Genomic DNA, 25,627 nt, shown 5'->3' on the forward strand with positions numbered 1-25,627 from the left:
AAAAATTTCAGGATCTGAATTTCTGGTACTTGTGGATCAATCCAAATAATTAATTAGAATTTAAATGCAAGTCTTTGGGGTTCTTTATTAAACCTTTACCACCACTTTATTCCATTAGTAAATAAGATGAGATAGTGATTTTATTAAATCACATTCATCACCTATAAAAATGTTAAATTTCTTTATCATTGAAGCTTTGGACTTCTCAAAGGCCATCAGCATCCAAAAGACAAGAGCCACACAAGAGTCATTTTCCTGCTGTGCCCTGGTCAGAGTCCCTATGTTTCCCTACCAGAGTTCACACCCAAAGGTCTCCTGAACGATTTAAGCTCACTTGGACGGTCTTGAAGTCCTAAGTAAAAATAGTTTATCCCAAGTTGGCCCAAAGGAAATAAAAATCAGTCAAAGTGAAAAGAAATAATTTCATTATTTGGACTGCCTAATTACATAAAGGTAAGCAACAACAATGAAAAAGCAAGTATTGAGTAATATTATGCACATTAAAGCAAACGTAATAAGGATGGATTAGGTGCTCCACTTTGTGAGGCAAACAGCCCCACTAAGCCTTTGGTATCCATCAGAACTGTACTTCCATAGTTGTAAAGCGAAAGTCTATTTCATCATCAGTGTATTTTCAATTTGCCTACATAAGTGAAAGCACTTAGAACAGTGCCTGGCACATAGGCAGTGCACAATAAATGCTGGCAGTTGCAGCAGAACAGCTTAGATAGCATCCGCATATTGCCGAGAGAAAGAGGGAAGCGATAGGGGGTAGTTTTGTGTTAGCGAATTCAGTTTTCCAGGAAAGTTAAAAAGGGATTTTGATCAAGTCTGAAATTGAACAGTCATGAAGTTTCATGAGTTCGCCAACCCTACCTTTTCAACCTGTTTAGCAACATATTGATTCAGAAAATGTTTTCTTTTGAAAAACAGCAATCATTCACTTCAAATTTCCTAAGTTAGCCTGCTTTAGTTTATTGAGGTTTGAGGAGATACACCAAACGCCTGACTTCTCACTGACTCTATTTTATAACACAGCTCAGAAAACCAGGCTGTGCTCAATGAAAAAGCAAAACAAAACATAGCCCAAAGGATAAAACCAACAAGAAAGTGATTTAACAGGGATTTATAATAGCTGTTAATATTAACTGATAACTCATGCTACATTACCAGGTAAAACTTTTTTACTATTTAATCTAAAAAAAACGATTTGGTCACCAAACGAACTAAAATGTTGTTTGTTTTTCCAAGTACTGAAAGAGTTTGGTAAGCTTACTAAAAATAAAAGTTTTTCCTTACAAACATATTTTAATATACTGACTATATCATTCCACATGAATATATAGGAAACATAAAAATTTTAAACGAAATGTAAATTCCAATGCACAGGAAGAAAACTGAGTGAGAGAAATGGAAAAGTTATCAATTTTACAACGGACTTTACTGCCACTAGCCATATCTCCTTTAGTATGAGGTCTGTGGATGAGAAAATTCCACCTTAATCAGGTTCAAATATGCAATTATCAGTGGTATCTTCAGGTTTCTAGTCACGTGCTTAAGGAAGCAATAATATGCTACATTGAAACGGCTTCAATTTCAGGAGAACCTCCTTATACAGAATAGAACTAGGAACATTAGAATGTCCTTGCCCTTCAGTGTAGGGAAATGAGCTAGACTTTTAGGTTTACTTAATTACAGAGTCTTACTATCAAAAATAGTTCTGTAACTTAAAAAAAAATACTTTCTTTGGTAATATTAGATGACATTTCTGATCAGCGCCCATAAAAGCTCTTTAAAAAAATAAAACAATACTCCAAGATAGAGATATACAAGTCTCAAAGAATTGTCATGTGAAAACACACAGGCTCCTTCCTTTTTGTGTTCATAAAAAAGCAGGCTATCTCTACGCAGTCTCTGCAGCTCCAAGGAATTTCATTTCTGTGGCTGCCTTCCGTGGGCGGGCTGACCCACCCCTCTTTCGGAATTCTGCCGCGATTTCCTCGAAGGACTTCCCTTTGGTTTCTGGAACTTTGAAATATGTAAACAGAGTGAAGGCCAAGACCACTCCAGCGAAGAGGAAAAACACATAAGGTCCACAGAACTCCTGCATGGAGAAGAAACAGAATCCCAGTTAGCAGTCTTTGGGCCCTATCTTCTCGGCACAGTAAGTTTGCACGACCTTGGGCTGCTTACCGCGATGTATGGGAAGCACAGGGCCACGATGAAATTGCAGGTCCAGTTGCTGAATGCCGCTATGGCTAAAGCCGCAGGGCGTGGTCCTTGACTGAAAAATTCGGCCACCATGAACCAGGGGATGGGGCCGGGCCCAATTTCAAAGAAGCTGACAAAGAGAAAGATGGCTACCATGCTCACGTAACTCATCCAAGCGAATTTATTCTGAGAAAAACAAAACAACAGTAGAAGTGGGATCGTTGGCTGCGTCTTCCTTTCGCTAAGTAGACCCTCCCTGAGGGTAACGGTCACATGGCTCTCTTCCTGGTGATGATGTGCAATTAAGTACAAGTTATTCTAGTTGGAGACAAGTTTGTTCTAGTCTGAGTCATCCTTAAATCTTTTGAGCCCTGTTACAGGGAAATCCTGATTAGGATTTTATATGATTCTTAGTCACCCTTTTCCTGTGAAAGAGGCAGTGTGAGGATCCAGTGACCTTTGCTCCTACTAATACCTAGGGTGCTAGGGAGGGTGCATGGGAAGTAGCGCTTGAGGGTGCTGGGCTGGGAGGGCCAGATCCTTGCCCAAGGTCACACAGGCCGCTGCTAGCAGAGCCAGCATTGCAGCCAGCTTGGGGCTGACCCCAGAGCCTGCCTTCTGACCATTTACTACACTGCCGCCCTGGGTAATGGGGGCAACTGACTTGCGGATGTTCAGTCTTTAACCCCTCCATCCCCTTCCCAAACTAGTTATCTCTTCTTTACATTTCTCCTTTGTAGTATATGCTGTTTCTCTGGCTTTACTTCATAAATCATTCTCAAGGTTTTTTGTTGTTGTTTTCTGACATCCAAAGCACTTCCACATGGAGCACAGGATTGCTATCCTACGGTAACCAAAAAGGTCAGTGGCACCAAACTCACCAGGAGCACGAGTCCCACAGACATGAAGACAGCACAGACAAACATCCCGCTCATTCCAATCAGAAACAGAGAGCGTCGCCCCGCCTTCTCCACGAGGAACACCTAGGAGAGTTTTAAAACATGTAGGCTTGATGCTTAAAGAGTTTTGACCGACAAAGAGGTCATTTTAACTCATAAAGCTGGAAAGCGGCAGTTTTATTATCCCATTTTACGGATGTGGAACTGAGAAAGGGAGTGACTCTTGACTGAGGGGCTATCGTTTTGTACTTTAAAACAAAATTTCAAAGATATATATATAATTAAAAATTTAAAATGTTATCTATAGTCCTGGAGGGTGATTTATAATTTGACTTCTGATTAGGGATGATTTTTTAAAAGCTGTCACTTGCTCAAAAACTTTCACTGAATAAAAGGATAAAGTCTATAGAGGAATACGTGTTCAAAATAATCAAGATATTGTTCCCACTCCAAAGGGGTTGGCGGGGGGGGGGGGTGTCAAAAAATGAAATTCCGCAGTAGTTTCCTTTTAGGCAGTCTTAGAATTTGGGTTACCCAATCTTGACAACTTGATGCTTTCCATAGCAAATCCTGTTACACATAAAATGTTTTAATCATAATCTCTATACTAGAAAAACAGGTCGAAGGGGGATTTGTAAAAAAATATTATCTCAGGAGACAAAAGAATGCAAATAGTCCCTTGGATGGCATCCCAGTATCAGGCTTTCATTGGTTCAGAGTAGCCCTTTGGCTTGTAAAGGCATTATCTCTAAAGGCAAGTCTCCATGCCCACTGGTGTTCCATGTTATCTGCTCTTCCCCCGCTTTTCCAAGGTCTGGACAAAGCTGCCTTTTGATCTAGGTGGCCAGGCTATAATTTATTGACCACCCTAAGTTAATAGTTAAAAGTCCCTGTGCAGAGAATGAAAAACAAGAGACTAAAGTATATTGAGTATAGTATTGTGAAAAGCACAAGCTTTTTGAACATCCTGCATTCCAAGATAAAAATAAGCCCAATTACCCTCATTTTAGAGTGAGTTACATTAGTTGGGAAGTTTTTCTTTTTCTTTTTGGTTGTTGTTGTTATTGTTATCTGTGTGCTTTAATTCTTAGATTGCTATGTTAAATATTATTATTATCAAGATACTAAGTCATTCCTTATATAAGGTATTTGGTCTTATGAAGCGTACACAACCTCTTCCCCTTGTTGGAAATGTTTTTTCCAAAAATAAATAACATTTGACATTTGTAAAAAATATCATTTCAAAAATAACAATAACATTTCAACTTATGCACCACTTCTATTTCATCCTCTCATAGTACCACACAACAGGTGCCTCACACAAGCTATGGCCTTGTGAGCTCCTTGGAAGCTCCACCCAATGGCCTATAATAAGACTTTGTTGAATTTGTTTAATCTTACTAGAGGCTTGCTTTTTAATTGAGAGGACCACATTTATTTTTTTAAAGAAAAATTTCAACCACGAAAGGAGAGGAATCTAGGTACAAGACCCAATGTTGAGGGAAATGACAAGCTATTGGCCAAACCCAAGGGGCTTAAGTATAGAGCAAAGGAGAAGGAACTCAAGGAGTAAGTCCTGTGTCCCCAAGTGAGTTATTAATTCATGAATGAGTGATTACTGGCCAATAAAGAGAATGATTCTCACCAGAGAGAACCAGATAATCTGCTCAGTGATGCTTCATCTCAATACAGTGGCTGGTTATTCACATATAGGACTCTTCCCATGGCCTCCTTGGTTTTACATACCCAGAGCATGAGGACAATGCTATTGATCACTTTTAGATCACAAGAGTTTGTTTTGTTTTTAACTCCCATTTCTAGACTGAGAAACAAGCAGAATAAGTTAGGGTATTTTACTTACAGAAAGAGCAGTAAAAACTGTGTTGATGGCACCAACTCCAATGGTTGCATAAACAGGTTGGCTGAGTCCAGCAGTCTGGAAAATGCTGGTTGAGTAGTAAAATATCTGCAAAGTGGTAACAGTTTAGCCTTAATCATGAAGCCTAGCATTGACAGCTTTAAAGCAAGAAATATTTTAAGTTGTTTGTCTTCAGGTGCTTCTATGAAACCATGGTCCCTAGGAGAATTTCCTAACGATTTTATCTGACCTCTCCTTCTAGGGAAGGAACAACCACAATTACCCTTCAGTGTTTAAAACTTCTGTTTGCTTAAAAGTCCTTTTATATTTAGCTGAAAACTCTGCATATGCATTTTCTTTGTGTTTTTTAAAAAAATTTTAACCCTTTTGTTAAAGTATGCAATACATACATAAAAGTACACATGTCATAAGTTACAGCTCAAATAGTTTTCACAAAGTGAACACACCTGTACAACCAATACCCAGATTAGGAAATAAATCCTTCCTTGCTTTCCTAAAGCGCCCTAAATATCACTTTATTTTCTCAAGGAAACTCATCCAACTTCTACCATCACAGATACATTAATTTCAGTGGAGATAGAGAAATCTGGTTCACAACCTAACAGCCTTTATTACTTTGTTATGTTTTTACTTTTATAACAGTCTTTTAGTTCATTTTGTTGTCCTCTCATCCCCTGTCATTCTTTCCCCACATAACATGCCCTCTTTCTGCAGACAGGGCTGCTGCAGGAGGCCTGTGCAGGCTGGGCTCAGCGAGGAGTGGCTTACAGCACACTGCACACTGTCCCACTATTTTTAGGCCGCCCAACAGCCTCACGTCCAGTGTTTCCTGGTCGCTTCTAAGTCAGGCACTGGGATGGAAGCTAACGCAGAGAGGTTCAGAGAGATTAAGTATGGTGCCATGGAATGTACAGGCAGAGCTGAGATAGGGGATAGCAATTTGGTCTGTGAGCCCCAAAGTTATAAAGAGTATTAAATAAAAAGAAACATCAAGGACCCTTCAAAGAGGACAAAGACCACAGCAGAGCAGTATTCAGCCTGTGGAGTGAGGTTCACTTCACAGGCATTGCTTTCTTTGCCTTCTCTAAGTCTCTGCCCACCATTCAGTCCCTCACAAGGTGTCCTTTGTGGATCTGAGATTGGCTCATTACAGAGGAAGCCCAAATCACATTTTTAACAGCAACGGAATCAGCTTTGTTCTTTCCTTTGTTTAGTTTCTTATCAAATGCTTAATTATTTTCTTCCAGTAACTAATTGCCGATAAAACAATTTTAGTCTGCATAATGCAAGGATTTCAATTCAAAACCCCAAAGCCGGCAAGTTTAATGCTCAGTATGTTTTTCAATCATGTCTTTTCTATCACCCTCCCTCACCATATCATATCAGTTCATTTTATTGTTTATTTTGTGTGCATGTGCGGTCTCCCCAAATAGAGTAAAAGTTTCTTGGATGGCAGGAAACTTTTTGGCACCTGGATATCTGGTATACTTCATTTAAATAGAGGGGACCATGGACTCTTTTAGTCTAGGCCCGTGGTCGGCAAACTGTGGCTTGCGAGCCACGTGTGGCTTTTTGGCCCCTTGAGTGTGACTCTTCCTAAGCCTTAGGAATACCCTAATTAAGTTAATAACAATGTACCTACCTATATAGTTTACGTTTAAAAAATGTGGCTCTCAAAAGAAGTTTTAATCGTTGTACTGTTGATATTTGGCTCTGTTGACTAATGAGTTTGCCGACCACTGGCCTAGGCTATTATAAATCCCAAATTTGATACTCAACTCTAGAAGCCCTTTGTAATTTAGTTTTCTTTAATATAATTAGTCTCTTTTCCCCTCTTTTGTACTTATTATGACTTTCGCTTTTCTACCTTCATCTTAATAGACATACAATACCATTGGTTGTTGACATTTTTAAAAATTGTAAGCTAATTTTAGAAAGCAGATGAGGCAAAACAGAAAATTATTGCTCACGCAATATTTGCTTATAGTAAGACGTGATGTTAACATTTTAAAATGTCTGTTAGCTATTTAAACTTATACCCCTTTCCTGCTCTATCTTAATTCGCTTTGCTCTTAAGAATTGGGGGGTGACCTGGGTTTTGGAGGCGTCTGTCCAGCCACAGAGCGTACGCTAGAGGCACCCCAGCCTGCTGAGAACATCTCTAAGGACCTCTACATAGAAGTGTATCCAGGGACCTATTCTGTCCCTGTGGGTGCAAATGACTTAACCAAGAAGACTCAAGTGGTGGTTGTTGATTCAGGACAAAGTGTGGACTCGGTTTTCCCCATCTGATGTTGACCATCACGTAGCCTTTTTTTAAGTAGCGAGGAGAATGAAGCCACCATATGATTCTGTTAATATTTATACATCAATCCTGCTCTTCAGGCCGGCCTTCCTGAGACCTGGAGCTTGTCTCTTTCAGTGCCTATTTTAACCTCAAAAGTTTTTAACCCTTACCCTCTTCTGCCTAAAAGCAATAATGATGCTGTCTGAATAGTTTTTACTGCTTGCTTTCCATCTAAAGGATAATTATGATAATAAAAGGAGAGATTTGTAAAAAAAGAAAGAATTGGGGGGTTAGGGGGTGATCTTAAACTTACCCCATTGATTCCAGAAAACTGCTGAGCCATGTGCAGCATCAATGACACCAGAATAGGCTGTCGGTAGCTGGAATTGGTGAAGAGCTGAATTATGGAGACTTTCTGTTCACTTGACGCTTCTGATCTTTCTTTTCTCATCTCAGCGATGTCTTTGGTGACATCAACACCTCCTCTGAGTCTTTTCAAACCTGTCCCCCAAAATGATTACATTTATACAATTCAGGTAAAAAAATAATTATATAGTAGGTAAACGAAAGAGCTACAGTTCTGCATAGCCTCTCTATTACTTAATAACATGCTCTTTGGGAATTATTTTTTGTTAAATTAAATCCTACTTTTTTATTTCAAAAAAGCAGAACATTTGGCTTCATGTTATGATGAAGAGAACTATGGTCCTCATTATCCCTGAAGCATAATGCTGCAAAGGTCTTTTAGAAGCCTATGGTTGAGTCCAGTACTCTGCAGGTAGGCTTCTGATGTGGGTTTGAGTGAATGTCTTTGGGTGAAAAATGGCATGTACCAGTCATATTAAAGCGATCTTGCATGCTGTTCTTCCATGTAATCACTGACTTCATTTGGAAAGCACTAGGACTGATTTCATGAGTAACCATTCACACCCACTGTTTCTCATTAGCTGATAGTTCTAAAACAATAGGTAGAAGGTAAAACCACCCATAGACTTACTTTTCTTTGCTTTGTTTTCCTCATCCAACTTGATGTAAAGGTATCTGGGACTTTCTGGACAGAAGAAGAGCAGCAGAGACTGTAGGACAGCTGGCACAGCAGACAGACCAAGCAGGATGTGCCACAGCTCACGATTGCCCAGGATGAAGTCAAGGCCAACAATCTGAAAAGGTAGGGGAAGCATATCAACCACAGAACACTTTGGATCTGTCTTCTGCAATAATCTGTTGAATAACCATATTAATTACTTAATAGCAATCCCTGACAATTTTGATTCAAGTGTGCATCAAAATGAAAACTATTACTAGTGTATCTTACCTTATCTAAATTAGGGAATATTTATTTTACAAAGAATTCACCTAGGTTTGTTTTCATGAACTATGGGACATTTAGGATGGGAATCAACCAAACTTTTAACAACTTATTTGATATCTAAAACAACATAAAAAATTATGCATGACTTTGGACCTTTGTTAAAAATTTATTCTTAGATTTCCCAGAACTTAAGTAGAATGGGATTATACAGATAGAGCAATGACTCTAATGCAGCCGTGGGCAAACTGTGGCCCACAGGCCGGATCCGGCCCGTTTGAAATGAATAAAACTAAAAAAAAAAAAGACCGTACCCTTTTATGTAATGATGTTTACTTTGAATTTATATTAGTTCACACAAACACTCCATCCATGCTTTTGTTCCGGCCCTCTGGTCCAGTTTAAGAACCCATTGTGGCCCTCGAGTCAAAAAGTTTGCCCACCCCTGCTCTAATGAGAACAGCTTTGTGATCCCTATTGCAGTAGTTTACTCTCTGGATAGTCATAGCTTTGGGGTTCCAAGGATTCCTTCTGAGACCACAGGGTAGAAGAGAAATATAGAGCCAGCTTGACAAGAACTGGTCATCATTTACATACTAAATTTCCAAGTAAGACACTCAAAACAAAGGAAACCCAGACAGCCAAAAATTTGAAGTTGTCTATTCCTTTAAATCTAAATGGAATAATTTAATTTTAGAATAGCTCCAGAAGTTCAAGATTTGGCTTCCAGGTCACCTCCAGGGCCATCCCAACTGCAACTCCAAGAGGAAAAGTGAGGACTGGAGTAGTAATAATTTAGCTTTGAGCTAAAATGTCTATGCCTCTATATGACCTACACTATCATTGGTGGAACTGTTTTATTTGTTTGTTTGTTTTTCTGTGTTTGTCTACAGTGAGAGTGGACAGTCATGGAGGGAAAAGTTGGGTAAAGTAGAGAATGGTTGAAATAAGGGATGAGAGTTTTTACCTGACTAATAAGAATGCCCGTGACAATGGCCAGCTGGTGAAGAGCGCCAATAGCACCCCTGAGTGTGGTTGGAGCAATTTCACCAATGTACATTGGAACCAGGCCTGAAATTAGCCCTGCATGAGACATGAACATAAGTGTTAAAGTAAAGCCAGGACTATCTCAATAACATTAATTTGGCTTATGTATAGTCAATACTCTGATTGAAAGTCTCTTTCTGAGTCTGTTGAAAGGAAGAACCCTGGTTCTCAACCATAGACAGAGGTTATGCAAAGAATAGTTGTTAATAGATTCCAAATAAAGTTGTAGTTGGATATAAGAATAGAAAGAAATTGTTAGTCAAGTATTTGGCAATTATTTATTGTCTTATTCAATTTTTAAAAAAATCTATTTTGTTAGTATATAGCTTACATTATAATGCCTTTAGATCTTAAGAAAAGAGAATGAATAATGTGATAATATTCTTAAAAAATAATATTCTTAATCTAGACTCATGGAATTAAAGGGAATTAGAACATATCTATGCCAACAACATTACTTGATCGAGGTGAGCAATGACTTACCTAAGATAACAGTGTAATAAAGTGTTGGTACGAGAGCTACAAGCTCTATCTGAATTTCCACAATGTGGAGTTGCTTCAAGATCACTGTTAGAGTGGTGGGTGGTATAGAGAGGTGGAAGGGGGCTCTGCTTGTGATATGCTTCACAATATATTTAGAGAATTTCTTTTCAGTTTTACCAAAAAGATTTTGTATTTGTTACTGTACTTTATTTTTTTAAACCTTTCCTTTAATTTTAATTTATTAGAGTTAGAAAATTTAAAACATAGGTTTTTCTTGAAATTTTCATTTTAATTTACAAATTTTATTCTATTAATCAGTCTTATTTATAACTTAATAAGCTAAGATTTTGTAAAGATTTTACACTGCATTTGCAAAGATAACATTTGTTTTTTGACATTCAATATTAATTTATATTAGTTTCAGGTGTACAGCAGAGTTGTCAAACAATTATATAATTTACAAAGTGATACCCAGGATAATTCTAGTACTCACGTGGCACCATACCTAGTTATTACAATATTATTGATTATATTCCCTATGCTCTACTTTATATCTCCGTGACTATTTTGTAACTACCAATTTGTACTTAATCCCCTTATCTTTTTCACCCAGTACCCTCTGGCAACCATCAGTCTGTTCTCAATAGCTGAGTCTGTTTCTGTTTGGTTTGTTCCCTTATTTTGTTCTTTACATTCAACATATAAGTGATAGCATATGGTATTTGTCTTTGCCTGACTGACTTATTTCACTCATCACAATACTCTAGGTCCATCCATGTTGTTGCTAATGGGAAGATTTAATTATTTTTTATGGCCCAGTAATATTCCATTGTATATATTTACCACATCTTTTTTATCCAATTATCTGTTGATGGGCACTTGGGTTGTTTCCATATCTTGACTATTTTAAATAATGTTGCAATAAACATAGGGGTGCACATATTTTTATGAATTAGTGTTTTAGATTTCTTTGGATAAATACCCAGGAGTGAAATCGCTGGGTCATAAGGCAATTCTATTTTGTTGTTGCTTCCATTCTATTTTTAAAAATGGAGAAAAGAGAAAGAAAAATAAGATTTGGAACTTTCAGATAGCGTTATCATTTGCATTTTTCAGAAGAGGAAACTGAAGCTCATATTCAATTAACATTTCTAAGACGAGACAGAATCAGTGCCAGAATTGATTCAGTGTGGACCCAAAGCTCTTTCCACATGTGGGTTGACTTTTTACTTTAATAAAGCTATCCTGACTTTCAGTTATTTGTTTTAACATTGAAAATAATAAAAAGAGACATTTAATTAAATAATTTTAGATTTTTATTTCAACTGGTCATTGAAGATGCATGGAATTATAGTTTTTCCCCTTTGCAGGTAAAAGTGTTATAAATATTTGATACACCATTTTGTTCCCTTGCCCCATCTCTCCCACCCCCAATGGAAATTAGTGATTTGAAATTGCTACGTTTGGGACAATGGGTTAAAACCTTGGCTCAGAACTATTAGGGCATCACTGGTATTGAGAACCTAAAGATTTGGCTGTTTTAGAGAGCGAGAGATTCTCCCTTTTGTTCAGGCCTCTGCTGATTAGTTGCCTCTGAAAATTTGAAAAGTTGTTCCCAAGAAATAATGATTCCAGTAATTTAGATGGAAACTTCATAGGAGGAGCATCCATCCTTCATTCTGAACTCCTCTATGAATTGCTTCTTCCTGATTTCTTCTCGCTGTGGTCACTGCTGCTTTAACCCTTCACCCGGCAGGTCTGAAATCTGACAGGGTTAGGCTGTATAGTCTGAAAGATGGGCCCAGTATCAATGTCTTTCCAGATAGAAGAGGCAAATACATAGGAGGCCAGATAGACTACAAAGGCCGAATAAGAGATTCTGGATGTATAGATCTTCCACTGTCTACAGCACCTTGGGAGTAATAACAATAGCTAGAATTTCATGGTAGTTCACCATAGTCAGATTCTATGCTGAACATTTTACATAGATTCTCACAAGCACCCTACAAGGTAGATATTATTCTCTTTATTGAAGAGAAGGAAACTGAGAATAATTTGTCTGTGGTCACATGCTAGAAATGATGTTGTTGCCGTGGGAAAGAAGACAGCTTCACATCTCCCATTTACTGGTCCCAAACCTCCCTGACTCAGGACTTTAACTTCATGCTATTGCCTATCCCTTTTGTAGTGCCACATCAGACTCAAAATATTCCTTGAGTGTGTGTGTGTGTGTGTGTGTGAGAGAGAGAGAGAGGTGGGGGGGGGGGGGGGAGACTTACCACAGTAAAGTCCTGATACAGCTCTTCCTGAAATGATAAGAATGTGAGATGGTCCCATTTTCGAAAATCCCATCAAGAGAGCTCCAGCTAATGAAAGAATGTTTGCTATCAACATGGCTTTGATTCTGAAATTTTAAAAAGCAGGGATAATAAATTTAGCATCAAACCTTGATAAAATTACATGTGTTCAGAGCATGGTGACATTTTTTACCTAGGAGATTTCTTTAATTTTGCTGAAAAGGCTAGTTGAGGGAATCTTAAACCATGATTGATACTTTGATTTATCTACAAACTGATGCATTAACAGTAAGTAATATTTATAATGAAAGAATCTGGATTTTATGCTCCTGATTCCACATTTTGGTGGAGATGAATCAATTTTTGATGATGACTAGTTCGAGTTAAGATAAGACTCTAAACACTTTTTCAAACAGTTAATGTATTAAATTTTCTACAAGTTGATTGTTTTAAACACAATTGCCGGGTGATAGCTAAACTCAATTCTGTACATGTAATCTATGACACCTTGCTTTCCACCCCCTTCCCCTTTCTTTCAATGGTATAGGTTTTTAGTTGATGTAGATAATGAAAGGAACTTTAAAAATTAAATTTCAAAAAAAACCCATTAAATTTCCTTTATTAAGAATTATTTTGACATAAATTAAAGCATACTTTTACTTTGAACTTTATCATAATTATAATTATTGTAATCTTAACATTATATGTCAACACATTTTTAGAATCTATGCATTAATGTTAACTTATGTAAAATATGTAAAAAAGCTGACAATAGCAACACAAACATTTCAAAATTAATCTTGTGAAATTTGACATTTTAAGATATTTATTCCTTTTAAGTGGGAAAGTGAGGTACACTAGAAACCTTTTTCAAAGTAGATGATGATAAGGCCAATGAAATATTCTGAGTGGACAGGTATGAAAATGCCTGTGCCACAAAGAATGTAATAAGCACCTTGTTCTGTTCTATTTCAATGTTTCAAACTTTAAAAAGTGAGCTTTTTCTAAGCAAGTATCTTTAATACCAAACAGATATTTTTAAAGAGTAAAACTATGTAATCTCATACTGTAGTGATTGCCCAACAGCCTTGCGATAGGCTGAATAATAACCCCCAAGAGCCTACATCCTGATCCCCAGACCCTGGGCATATGCTACGTTATATGACAGAAGGGATTTTTCAGATGTGATTAAATGGAAGATTTTGAGTTGAAGAGGTTATCCTGGCCCAACAATGTAATCACAAGTATCCTTATAACAGGAGGCAGAAGAGAAGGTGAGGTGATGATAGAGATTGGAGTGATGTGCTTTGAAAATGGAGGAAGGACCACAAGCCAAGAAACATGGAAACTGGAAAAGGGCAAGGAAATGGGTTCTTCCCTTGGAACCTGCAGAAGGAGCCAGCCCTGCTGACACCTGGACTTCAGCCAAGTGAAACTGAATTGGGGCTTCTGACCTCCACAACAGCAAGAAAATAAACTGGTATAGTTTTGAGGCATTAAGTTTGTGGCAATTCATTATAGTAGTAATATGCGGACATTATTAAGTACCTAAAGGCAGGGAAACAGTGATTTAGAGCTGATCAGCTTCAGAGCTGTGGAGAAAAAGACAGGGTGTTGCTCTGTGAAGTGCTTTTTCTCTAAACAAGGACAGAGGGCAGGGAAACCCAATGAATTACCTTAAAAATGGTTACTAGCTAGTTAATAGTATATTCTATTGGGTGGGAAGGGGGAAGTGAGGGGAAATGAGATAAAGTCTTAAAAGAGATAGCCTGAAAAGTATGTTTGATGCCAGATTGCTCTAAAGTCCTTTTTCCTTACTACCAATGGATGCTGGAGCACTTTACATAACTTAGATTTCAATTTCTGACACAGACAACAGTGTGGTGATGGCCTGAGGGGAGGAGGAGTGGGGACTGGGTGAAAGGGGACAAAGGGAGGGAAAGTGGGGACATCTGAAATAGTGCCAACAAAAGAAAAAGAAAAAAATAACTTCTGCTCAGACGCGAGAAATGGCCAAGGATAAATAATCTAAAACAAACAAACAAACAAACAAACAAACAAACAAAACAAAAACACCACTTGAAGTGGTTGAATCAGGGAGAAGGAAATATATTTCTAAGTATATTTATTTAAATCTCCCTCTAAATACTCCTCTTAGCATAGGACTATCGCCCTTGTCCTCATCATCAACAAAGAAGACTGCGCTCACTGCCTGCCCACTCTGCCGAGACATCGTGCTAAACCCTTTATACTCCTCCTTACTCCATTGGCACAATAATGCCACCAGGTAGGGATTATTAAATATATATTTTTTCCGCATTGCAGAGGGGAAGAAAACGTCTAAGAGAACTTAGGTAACTTACACATTTTCACACAACTATTAAGTGACAGAGCTGCGAGGTGATCTGGGTGAAACCAGGGGTTAAGGTTTCATTTTAGTGAGTTCCATTTTCCATACAAAAGAGAGAAAGCATTCCAAGACCAGGAATGTTTGCCTTTCTTCATTCCCAGTGGTGTGGATTGCACAGATCATGGTCACCCCCATCATTGCCTTGTAATTAAACTGTAAGCCCAGAGTCTCTGGAAAAATTGACCTTGAGCATCCGAACTGAAAAATAATGGTCACAGATATATATTGGCTATTATACAATGACAAGGAAAACTTTTTTAAAAGGCAGTAATGGAAAATACATTTTTATTTATGTACTTTTAACTGGTGAAGTAATGACCCCGGCAATAAGGAAAATCATGCCATTTCTCAATGAAGCACCTCAGAAAAATGGTTATGTGGAAGAGACTGAACTCTCTAGTCTTATTTTTAAATTAAAATTTTAATTTTATGGCTGTTCTTCATGGAGAATCATTTTTTTTCTCCAAGAGCTGGAGGAAACCTCACTTTTCGTTACCATAAGTTATTTGATAAATGGTTATTTGACGTTGTTTTGGGGATGACCGATGCTGCTGTTAAATCCTAAGAGTTGAAAGGACATGCACTCTAGTTCCAGCTCTAGGACACTGATTCAGTGTTTTAAAGTAAGTCACCGGACCTCTCAAAATCTTGTCTCTAAATGAGAGGCAGCGGGGCTTACATTTTCCTTCAGGGACGGGAAGAAGCATAAAACATCAGTAGCTGCTGAAAGACTTAGGTTGCCATATTTTAAATTTTAACTCAATTTTGCTTAATTTTATTTATTTTAGAAATAATTAATCTAAACACCAGTAGGTTGATTAAAATGGGAGGAACTGATCATTTTCTTTTTATTGTAGAGGAAAGTCCCTTTCAAATAAGAAAATAAAACTTGGGTTCCCATGTTACTCAATACTTAAGGAAATTTCTTACAGTTTCTTATTTAAAAGCTCCAGTACAAGAGAAAGAAGTTATCAGAATCTTAATAACCAGAGATACAATTATAATTTAAAGTAGGAATTTTATGAACGAAATAAACTGTAATTCAGAATTACTAAGACAGTTATATCTTAGCCTATATAATTTACATTTTAAAGGTTTTGAATTTTCTAAATTTTCCATATTTGTATAATTATTTTTATCACTAGAAAAAGGTAATTAATAAACAAAAGATAGACTTAAAGAGTAGAAAACAGATTTAAAGAATTAATTAGCTTATTTTCTAATTTTGTTATTATTTTCTTTTGGGGGGGATAGGGGCATCCAAAGAGCTTTAGTATGTCACATGACTAAGTAAAATGTAAGTGTAAAGGAGTTGCACTGATGTTTTCAGTCCAGAACACTTGATAGAAACCAGAGTAGAGAAATGGAGACACCACTAGCTTCATCTTTGGTTGGGGCTTGGATATAGAAGTAGCAGCAACTATAAACCTCTTGCCAAGTATACTGAGCAATTGAGGGCTGGGGAATATTGACTTGATCTTAGAACTTGACTGAACCAAATGCCAAATTGTAATTTGAAGGTGAAAAACTGGATGTCTGAGAAATGGAGCGATTTGGTGACGCAAACAATAGACTCCCAGGTTAAAAATTCCACTCTTGGCCCTTCTATTGAGCTCTAGAGTTAATCCTTTTTGCAGTGGGTTCTTAATATGTTTTATAACTTAGAAAGCCAGAGGATCAAAGCAATTGTCTAAAAATGCACACCAAACTCACCTTTGCGGTAAATACCTCCACAATTAAGCAGACTGGTGCAACAGCTTTTTCCATTATTTGGTTCAACACTGATCTAACTCATAGGGTCACGTGGTAAAAAAACAACTCAAAAACTATTCCACAAAAAGAAAGGTGATTTCTTTCTAAACTAATTCCAATAAACCCCAAATACGAAAGTTTCCATGTTTCTGCTTGCTTATGAAATTTGCCTACCTTCCAAGCTGGTCCCCAAGCCACCCACCGAAGAATGATGCAATCATTCCACCAATTGCAAAGCTGGACACAGACAGGGACCATAGCATGGTGATGAGGCCAGAATCTTCTTCCACAAGCTCTTCGTCAGGCGGAGGGGTTGGCGTTGAATTCATTAGGTTGGGGGTTCTGGGCATTTCCTCTGTACTGGCGATAGCATCGCTGCTGAGAGCTTTTCGGTCAGCCAGCGGAACATCCAAAACATGTCTATAATGGGTAATTATTATCTGAGAAAACAAAAACATTTCAAACAATCTATATGTCTTTATTCATTTTTTTCCTTTAGAGTATTTGTTAGGTATTTAAACAGGATCATTCCAAATATGTGCATTACACACATACAAACACATATAGATTTATTTATAGTTGACCATCATAATAATAAAAGGCCAAGAGGCGTCACAATCAAATGACCAGTCGTCATGAGGTGGCATTGACCACTTTTCGGTCCCTCCCCGCCAACCTGCAAGTGGGGGCGGAGTGGGACTGGCAACTGGCAACTGGCAAGCGGGCTGAATTGCTGACCTCTTGGTCACTTCCTCCCCTCCCCCCCCCCCCCAGCCTCCCATGGATCAGTGCTGGTGAATGGGGGAATCGGGGTGTGTGGCGGGAGGACCAGGCTTGCTGTCAGGCCATTGGAATCCCCATCTCATCCCGGGTTGTGGGGGCGGGGCGGGGCGGGGTGGGGTGGGGGGGTGGGCTGAGGCCTGCAGGAAAGCGGGTGCTGGCAACTTCACTTCCATGCCTGTGAGCCGGGCCCACCGCTGATGGAACACGCTGCCCGCTCGGGGCCTCTCATGCCTGGACGGGTAGGTCACCAGCGTGTCCCACAATCTCAGTGCCTCAAGCCCCAGCAGCAGTGGCAGCATCACCCCGAGCAGGCAACGCGTTCCATCAGCAGCCGGCCCAGCGCACGCACATGGAGGTGAAGTCTCTGGTGCCCACTTTCCCGCAGGCCTGAGCCCCGGAGCAGCTGGGGATGAGCTGGGGATCCCCACAGGCTGACAGCCCGGCAGTGGCAGAGGCAGTGCTCGACCTGGGGACTGGCGAATGGGCAGAAGATGACCCTGATCACAGGAGGCTAGGCCTAGGGACCCTACCTGCATGATTTAATCGTGTGCTGGGCCTCTAGTACTCTATAAAACAGAGGCCACAAATTCCAGTGCCAACAGGAGCCAGGCAGGAACAAATAAATGAAGGAGGCAAGGAGAGCCTTGATGACTCGAGGACTGAAATACTTCTCTACAATTGAGGCTATAACAGCGAGTGAGCAGGATTACGGCCCTCGAGAGCATCTGCCCCACCTGGAGGAAGCTGCAAACACGAGACTAGTGTTGATGAACTTTAAATTTTAAAAAGAAGATGGAAATCTGCGTTTTCATGTAAAAACTGCCAAGTCTTAAATGCTGTCTACTATTCAAATTGAAAATATTCTTCAGGCTAAAAAGATATAAATCTGCACCAGTGTTACCCCTGCACAAGAGGATTTAAATGGACTTATGGAAATATTTTAATGAAAACACAAAAGTAGATACAAGAAAAAAAAATTGGGAAAGATACGATGAAGCCTAAAATAAAGTTAGTATACAAAATTCAAACACTAGGTGCTATATCCTTGCTAGAAGTGAGCTATAATTTAGCAATAAACTTCCTAGCAGCCAAGGCATAGAGAAGAAAACAATTTGTGTACACTGATGAATTCCAAAGATGAAAAAAACCTCAGTGGCCCCTGAGAAGGCACTGAGACCTAGAGGACCTCACAGAGTTCAGTGGGTAACAGAATGAACAATGTTCAAAACTGAATTGCACAAGCCATACATTATAATGTGCCCCACTAGGGGCAATAATCATAGGGAAGTATAACTGAGTGAACTATACTTTCAGGCTATCTTCCTTCCATGCCGTTCCTCTCGATGACTCTTTGGTTACTATTCAGCAGCAGCGAGCTGCAAGGACCTCTGACAAGGGGTGCAGCGGCCCTAGGTTCAGGGCAAAGTCCTAGGTTGCAAAATCAGCTGAGTAAGGGAAGGAACTGACATGTTATAATAAAAGAATTCTGACCAAGACATTTACCTCATTAGTAGGTCATGCCATATGGATAACCTACACAGAAAAGCAACTGTAAGGAAATACCCAAAATGTTCTCAGCAGTTTGCTCTATATGGTAGAATAATTACGGTGATTTCTTTCCTAATCCTTTCTGCATCAGGCATGTGTAGTCTACATAATCATAAAAGGTGTGATTTACAAATACCTTAAAATAATTCCAAATGTCCTTCTGATAATAATAATAATAATAATAATAATAAAAGGGCCTGAATGACTCTTTTGATGTAACAGTGTTTAAACACAGGAGGAAGTGTCTATAAAGAGGGCACCAAGCCAGATGCCAGTGGGGAATCCTGGTGTTCAGGCCTGTGCTTGAAGGAGGGAAACCTTAGATTAATTTCCCCTCGAAGACTGAAAAGGATGGTTTAAATAAGAATTTGAAATTGTCTCCCAGGAAACGAGGCTCTACCAATTATGGTGATATTGAGCCAAATTTCAGGAAACCTGATAAATTGGCACATGTCGTTACCCACAGAAAATAGCCCCCCTCTCCCTACCCCCACCCCACTCCACACAGTGTTGTATCCTAAATCTTTCAACCTCAGCGAGGCCTGCCACCCTCATGAAGATGGGTGGCACGTAACCGGAGCACATCTTTTGGTCCAAGGAGTGACTCATTTCAGATGATGGACTGACTGGCCAGCACACATTTCACACATTCACACCCTGCGCGGATCTTACATTTTTCTTGGAGTCCAATGTTGTAAGAGAAGCAGATGAAATATGATCGATTTGTAGAAGTCACCTAACAAATATTTGTACTTGCACCTTATGCCAGCCTTCCCCGCAGCATCCATTCTCCCTCCCTTTCTCTTTCTTTGTCTCTCTCCCCTTCACTAAACACTTTATTGAACACCCTCTTTACACCAATCATTGTGCTTGGCACTGGTGATACAAGGCATCAATTCCACACTAAGAGACCTGACAGTCTGAATTAGGGCAGAGGGAGTCAAGTCCCGGACAGCATCCCCGCCGCCCCCCCCCCCCCCAATTCGTTACGGGTTGTGGGAGCTGAGAAAAATTGCATCCCTCTCCTGTCCATTCACTGGGTATCAGAGTAGAGATGCACAAAATCAATGAAAAAAACTGATAGAAATTGTTTGATATTTTTAAAAATATCCATCCAAATAATCATCACAGAGAAAACCCAAATGTTGTTGGACTTCTTGACTATTATTTAAATGTTTTGTATTATTTTCCTTTGAAGCACCTATAGGAGACAGGAGTACAGGGAAGGACTAGAATCTTTTTAATGTTAGTGCTTCTAATGGTTTTAATCTGGCCAGGAAATGGTGAGAGAAGGCTGTTGGGAGGCTGAAACTGGGGAGAACATGTTAAAGTTCCTGATGCACGGTGAGTTGGTGCTCAATGCATTTGTGCACAGAGTGAAACATATCCTTCTATGGCTTTCTCATATTCCCTGGTATTTTCATTTGTGTATGGCTGAGAGGTCTGAGTGAATGCTGCAATAAATAAGCTTTCAAGCTTTACAAAAGATATCCTAAGGCACATGGTATTCTGACTAAAGTTTTCTGTAAGCTCAGCAAATATCAGAGTCAAAGATCAAGAATTATTGCTGTTTACTTTCTGAGGGTTATTAAGTGATGAGGCGTCAAAGCCAAGTTCTGAGCTCTGGAACCACACACATGATATCTGACAGAAGGCTGTGCCCCACGTGGACACACTTTATTTCTCTGTACAAGGAACAGATATCTTTGTCATTGACAGAAATTGCCAAAAGGAGATTTGAATTGTGAATTTTTACTTGCCTGTTGAGGGGCATTGATCACACCAATGTCATATCCAAACTGGAAGGAACCCAGCACGGCAGTGAAGACAGTGAAAACCAAGGTCCCGGTGATCTGTGGGGAATGAGACACAGGCCTGGGACACGTGAGGCAAGGTCAGCTACCCATCTACTGTCACTCTACAGCTTGGACTCCTGGCAGGCTCCACAGGCTGGTTCTTGTTCCTGGATACTCACAGTGAGCCCTATGCTCCCAGCAGGTTCATTCATACCAGAATGTGAGAGTCATTCATGGTTTTCCTTACACTGCTGACATTGATAAGAGTTGGGGATAGCTTTTTCCAGGAGAAGAACCAAAACTTTGGCCAGCACAGCTCAGTGGTTGAGCATTGACCTCTGAACCAGGAGGTCACAACTGGATTCCCAGTGAGGGCACATGCCTAGGTTGCAGGCTTGATCCCCACTGTGGGGTGTGCAGGAGGCAGCCTATCAATGATTCTCTCTCATCATTGATGTTTCTATCTGTCTTTCCCTCCCCCTTTATCTCTGAAATCAGTAAACATATATTACAAAAAAAGATAAAAACAATCATTTATGCTATTAAGAGAAGTAAAATCAGACAGCAATAACAAAGAGTTGGGGAGCTCCTGGACATTGCTATGGTACAAAAATACTTCAAAATTTATACAAGGGTCACCAACCAGTCTTTATCATAATCCACACTAATATCCAGGTAATACTTCAGGATTTTCATATAGTTGAACCTAGAGTTGTGGGTTAAGAGCTATTATTCATCCCTCACTCCCTATAGCTATAAAAACAAACAAACAAACAAACAAACAAACAAAAATATAGAAAGAGGCAGAGCATTCATCCTTTCCAACTTATAATTACATATCTAACTACCTCAGAGAAACCTTATCATGCATTTAGAGCCATATGTAAGGATATTTTATATATGTGTGATAGCAAAAATTATGGAAAGAACCTAATGTCTTTCAATGGGAAATAGCCAAATAGCTTCAAATGGATCATGATATATATACATCAGATACATACAAGCTGCTATGCAGCAGTTAAAATGAATATTGTGGTCATGCATTGACATTGTTAAATGACAAAGGAAGTTGTGTACACTCATTAATGCTTTTCAAAGGCTTAAATCTGAGTATTTTTTGATCTATGCATGTTGTATGTAATTCATAGAATATGTTCTTGAAAACCATAAAAGGATGATCTTTGAGGGGGAATGTGAGATCGAAGAAAAGGGGTAAAAGTATTTTTTCTCTTATTTATATTATTAGACATTTTATAAGAAAACTATTTCATGTGTAATCTCTTCATTTTCCAGGTGAGAAGCTGAGTCCAAATCCTTTGTCTGAGTCAGCACATTCAGAGTGAGGGTGCAGGTCTTCTGACCTTTCCTCTCGTGCTCACCGCCCCCTCTTTCCAAGTCTGGGTGGATTTACAAAGCCGAAACATTGTGCTTTACCTCAATTCTTGTTCCTTCTGGGTTTCATTATTAGGCAATTTCTCAGTTCTAAAGAAAAGTCCTACAACATAATTTCTAAATTCCCCTACAGGAAGTCAATGGTAGTTATAAATGAAGCTTGAGCATCTGCTAGGTGCCAGGCAGGGTGGTAAGCACATTATCTTCCTTTTCGTAGTATCTTCCAAACTTCAGTTATTTGAACGCCACCTTCATGATTTTTGCCAAAGCTACATACCATCTTTATAGTTATTTACTTAATATTTGTCTTTCTATTGTCTTCAAAGTTCTAACTGCTTTAGCTTTATTTTGGGCTATAATAGGGAATCCCAATGCCTTAATTATTCTTTAAATATACATTATATAAATGCACAACTATTAATACTAAAATGTTCGTCACCCGAGTATCTCTAATAGTATCTCAATTACTGCCTGATCATAAAGAACTTTTATAATCCTGAATATCCTATATTACATCCTTATGCTATATCCCAATATGTTCTTATTTTATCACAATATAGAAATCCAAGCTCAGGTAAATAACAACCCTGGCCTCAGAGCAGATAAGTAACTTCACCACATCCCAAACCCAAGCCCAGCTGACCACAAAGCCCGTGCATCAAGCTTTGTCACTTTCCGAAATGAAGAAATGTCCAGCAGAATAACTCACAACAGATTAATTTAGAGGTCTACTCTGAGAGGGGTACAGATTTACATACTTGCATGATGTGTGTAGGGGTGGGGGCATTTGATGGGGGGAAACTAACAAGGGAGCAAATAAAAATACCATTTTTATGCCAAAACCGGTTTGGCTCAGTGGATAGAGCGTCGGCCTGCGGACTGAAAGGTTCCAGGTTCGATTCCGGTCAAGGGCATGTACCTGGGTTGCGGGCACTTCCCCAGTGGGGGATGTGCAGGAGGCAGCTGATCGATGTTTCTCTCTCATCGATGTTTCTAACTCTCTATCTCTCTCCCTTCCTCTCTGTAAAAAATCAATAAAATATATTTTAAAAAAATACCCTTTTTATTTTCAAGTTTTTATTTTGAAAGGTATTATGCTTTATTTATTTATTTTTTTATTGATTTAAGAGAGGAAGGGAGAGGGAAATAGAAACATCAATGATGAGAGAGAATAATTGATCACCTTTCTCCTGCACGCCCACTACTGGGGATAGAGCCTGAGCCCTTGACCAGAATCGAACCCGGGAACCTTCAGTCCACAGGCCGACACTCTATCCACTGAGCCAAACCAGCTAGGGCAAAAGGTATTATATTTACAGAGAAGTTCAAAGGCTCTGTAACCTTCACCTGTGTTGGCCGATGGTTAACACCACATTTGGTTAACTCTCACTGTGCGTGTGTGTTTGTGTGTTGTTGTTGTGGCCAAATCATTTCAAACTAGGTGGAAGATATTTGTGTCACTTCACTCCTAAACACTCCAGCATGTTCTCACTAAGAATAAAGACATTCTCCAGCATAATTACAATGCCATTATCATATCCAAGAACCTACTAGATATACAAATGTTATGTAATATGCAACCCCTTTTCAAAATTTCCCACCTGCCCCCATAATGTCCCTTAGGGCTGTTTTCTTTCTCCTTCCATGATCTAAGAGCACTTGCTGCATTTGGTAGTTAGTTCCTAATTTTCTTTAATCTAGAACAATCCTTCTACCTCTTGTTTTTTATACATTGACATTTCTGAAGATTTCATTACAATTTTCATTATGAGTTAGATTCAGGTTAATCTGCCCCCCCCCCTTTTTCGCATATTCCTTTAGTAGTATGGTTATGCAGAATCACTTGAGAAGTTACATAGATTAGTCAGAAAACAGAGCAAATATCCTTAAAATCCTAATTACTGAACAAGAAATTAGGATTCCAGCAGCCAAATGAACTATCAATTGACCAAGAGAAGTAGCTTTGATCTGTGGTAGCTATATCCAACATCCCCCAAATCCTCCATACGCTCACTGACTTGAACGGCTTTGCCTATTCATTTTCTCAAAGCCAATTCAAAAATGAACAGGACGCTGCTTTACCTGATCTGTCATTTTATTTGCCTGGGAGTCCTCCTCTTAATTCCAGGTCCTGTCCTGAGTGTGGCACATGCAGCTGGCCAGCTCCTCTCTGTCTTTTTTTCAGCTTTCCAAGACTAGTTATACATTACAGGAGAAGGGGGAGGGCAAGGAAGGAATGGGCATAGTAAAAGTCCAAGTCTAATCTTGCCAAGGCTATTGATGAGAATTGAATCAATACATGCATTGCTGCAGAGACCTGTGGCTTTCATACCTTTGTTCCACCAGGAAAGAACATAGGAGCAGGTCCTTTAGGCATAAGTTACAAACCAGAGGCGGTCACATTTTAAAGCGCGAGCTAAGAGTGGCAGTCACCGGGGACAGGTGAAAAGCAGATGTGGTGTGCTGGGCTGCCATGCCATGGTTTGGGGACGACAGACAAAGTCAGGGGCACGGGAGGTACACAGACAGCACCTTGCTCTGCAGAAAACTAGTTCTGTGGTGTTCGTGCTTCTGATCTGGGCTGTGAGGCCAGAGGCCATGGTAGTCTTGAGTGGTTACCTGAGTGAGCTTTGGAGAGTTATGAACTTGGGTCTAAATCTCAACGTTTTACTCCTGGTGGTATGACCTTAAGCCAGTGGCTCCTCATGACTTTTCTGTGCTTTAGTTTTTTCACCTGATACAATGAGAATAATAGAACACACACTTTGTTTTTTTGGGTGGCTACATGTGGTAATATAGGAAAGTGTTTAGCATAGTGTATACTAGGTGCTCAGTAAGTGGTGGTGTCATTGTTTTTACTGTTATGATTATTGGTTCTGTGTATGTCAAGAGGCACTTGGAGGCAATACTGTAGAATCTCAATTAAATCTGCTCACCCTGCTTGCGCTTGTGCCCTTCTGTGTATCCTCTGTGGTACCGAGGTCCTGTGGGGGCCCAGGCGATATCAAAACTGAACTTGAACTGTGCTTAGCGACTAGCGTCACTGGTTCCACTGAGGCTCAGCTGGAACCATTTCCCTGCAGAGGGACTTTTATGGACCGCAGCAAAATTGAGGGGTTGTTATGGAGAAACAAAAGGTAATATAACAAATGAAGAGGAAAAGGAGACTCAGATTTCACCTGTTTTTATTTCACCGCGCTCTTTTCATTTCTATCACCCCTGCAAGGTAACACACTTGAGTAAATATTTTAATTAAAACCACAAACTTGCCTGGCTGGGTGGCTCAGTTGGTGTGAGCATTGTCCTGGACACCAAAAGGTTGTGGGTTCAATTCCTGGTCAGGGCGCTTACCTAGGTTGCAGGTTTGATCCCCAGGGTTTCATATGGGAGGCAATGGATCGATGTGAGAACTCATCTCTCTCTCTCTCTCTCCTCTCTCTCTCTCTCTCTCTCTCTCTCTCTCTCTCTCTCTCTCTCTCCCTTCCTTTCTCTCTAAAATTAATGAATATAACCCTGGGTGAGGATAAAAGGGGA

At 39.4% G+C, this 25,627-nt stretch overlaps 1 protein-coding gene across 1 annotated transcript; it reads right to left on the bottom strand.

The window, feature by feature from the left end:
- Window positions 1–956: 956 nt before the first annotated feature.
- SLC2A2 (solute carrier family 2 member 2) lies at window positions 957–24,265 on the bottom strand. Its single transcript, XM_081087969.1, has 11 exons — window positions 24,176–24,265; window positions 20,666–20,758; window positions 16,749–17,014; window positions 12,395–12,519; window positions 9,553–9,668; window positions 8,274–8,436; window positions 7,590–7,777; window positions 4,972–5,076; window positions 3,093–3,194; window positions 2,194–2,397; window positions 957–2,104 (listed from the first exon to the last, which is right to left on the bottom strand). The coding sequence occupies exons 1-11, from the start codon at window positions 24,185–24,187 to the stop codon at window positions 1,904–1,906; spliced, it is 1,575 nt and encodes a 524-aa protein (XP_080944095.1). The 5' UTR covers window positions 24,188–24,265; the 3' UTR covers window positions 957–1,903.
- Between the last annotated feature and the right edge of the window lie 1,362 nt (window positions 24,266–25,627).

The sequence above is a fragment of the Myotis nattereri genome, assembly GCF_964212035.1.
Source record: "Myotis nattereri genome assembly, chromosome: 3".
In the NCBI taxonomy this organism is placed as follows: Eukaryota; Metazoa; Chordata; class Mammalia; order Chiroptera; family Vespertilionidae; genus Myotis; species Myotis nattereri.

Excerpts from the sequence above, each read along its gene's own strand:
- SLC2A2 (XM_081087969.1), bottom strand. Across the intron at positions 12,520-16,748 it reads CTTGGGGACCAGCTTGGAAG|AATCAAAGCCATGTTGATAG; the intron begins GTAGGCAAATTT and ends TTAAAATTTCAG. Across the intron at positions 3,195-4,971 it reads CAGTTTTTACTGCTCTTTCT|GTGTTCCTCGTGGAGAAGGC; the intron begins GTAAGTAAAATA and ends AAACTCTCCTAG.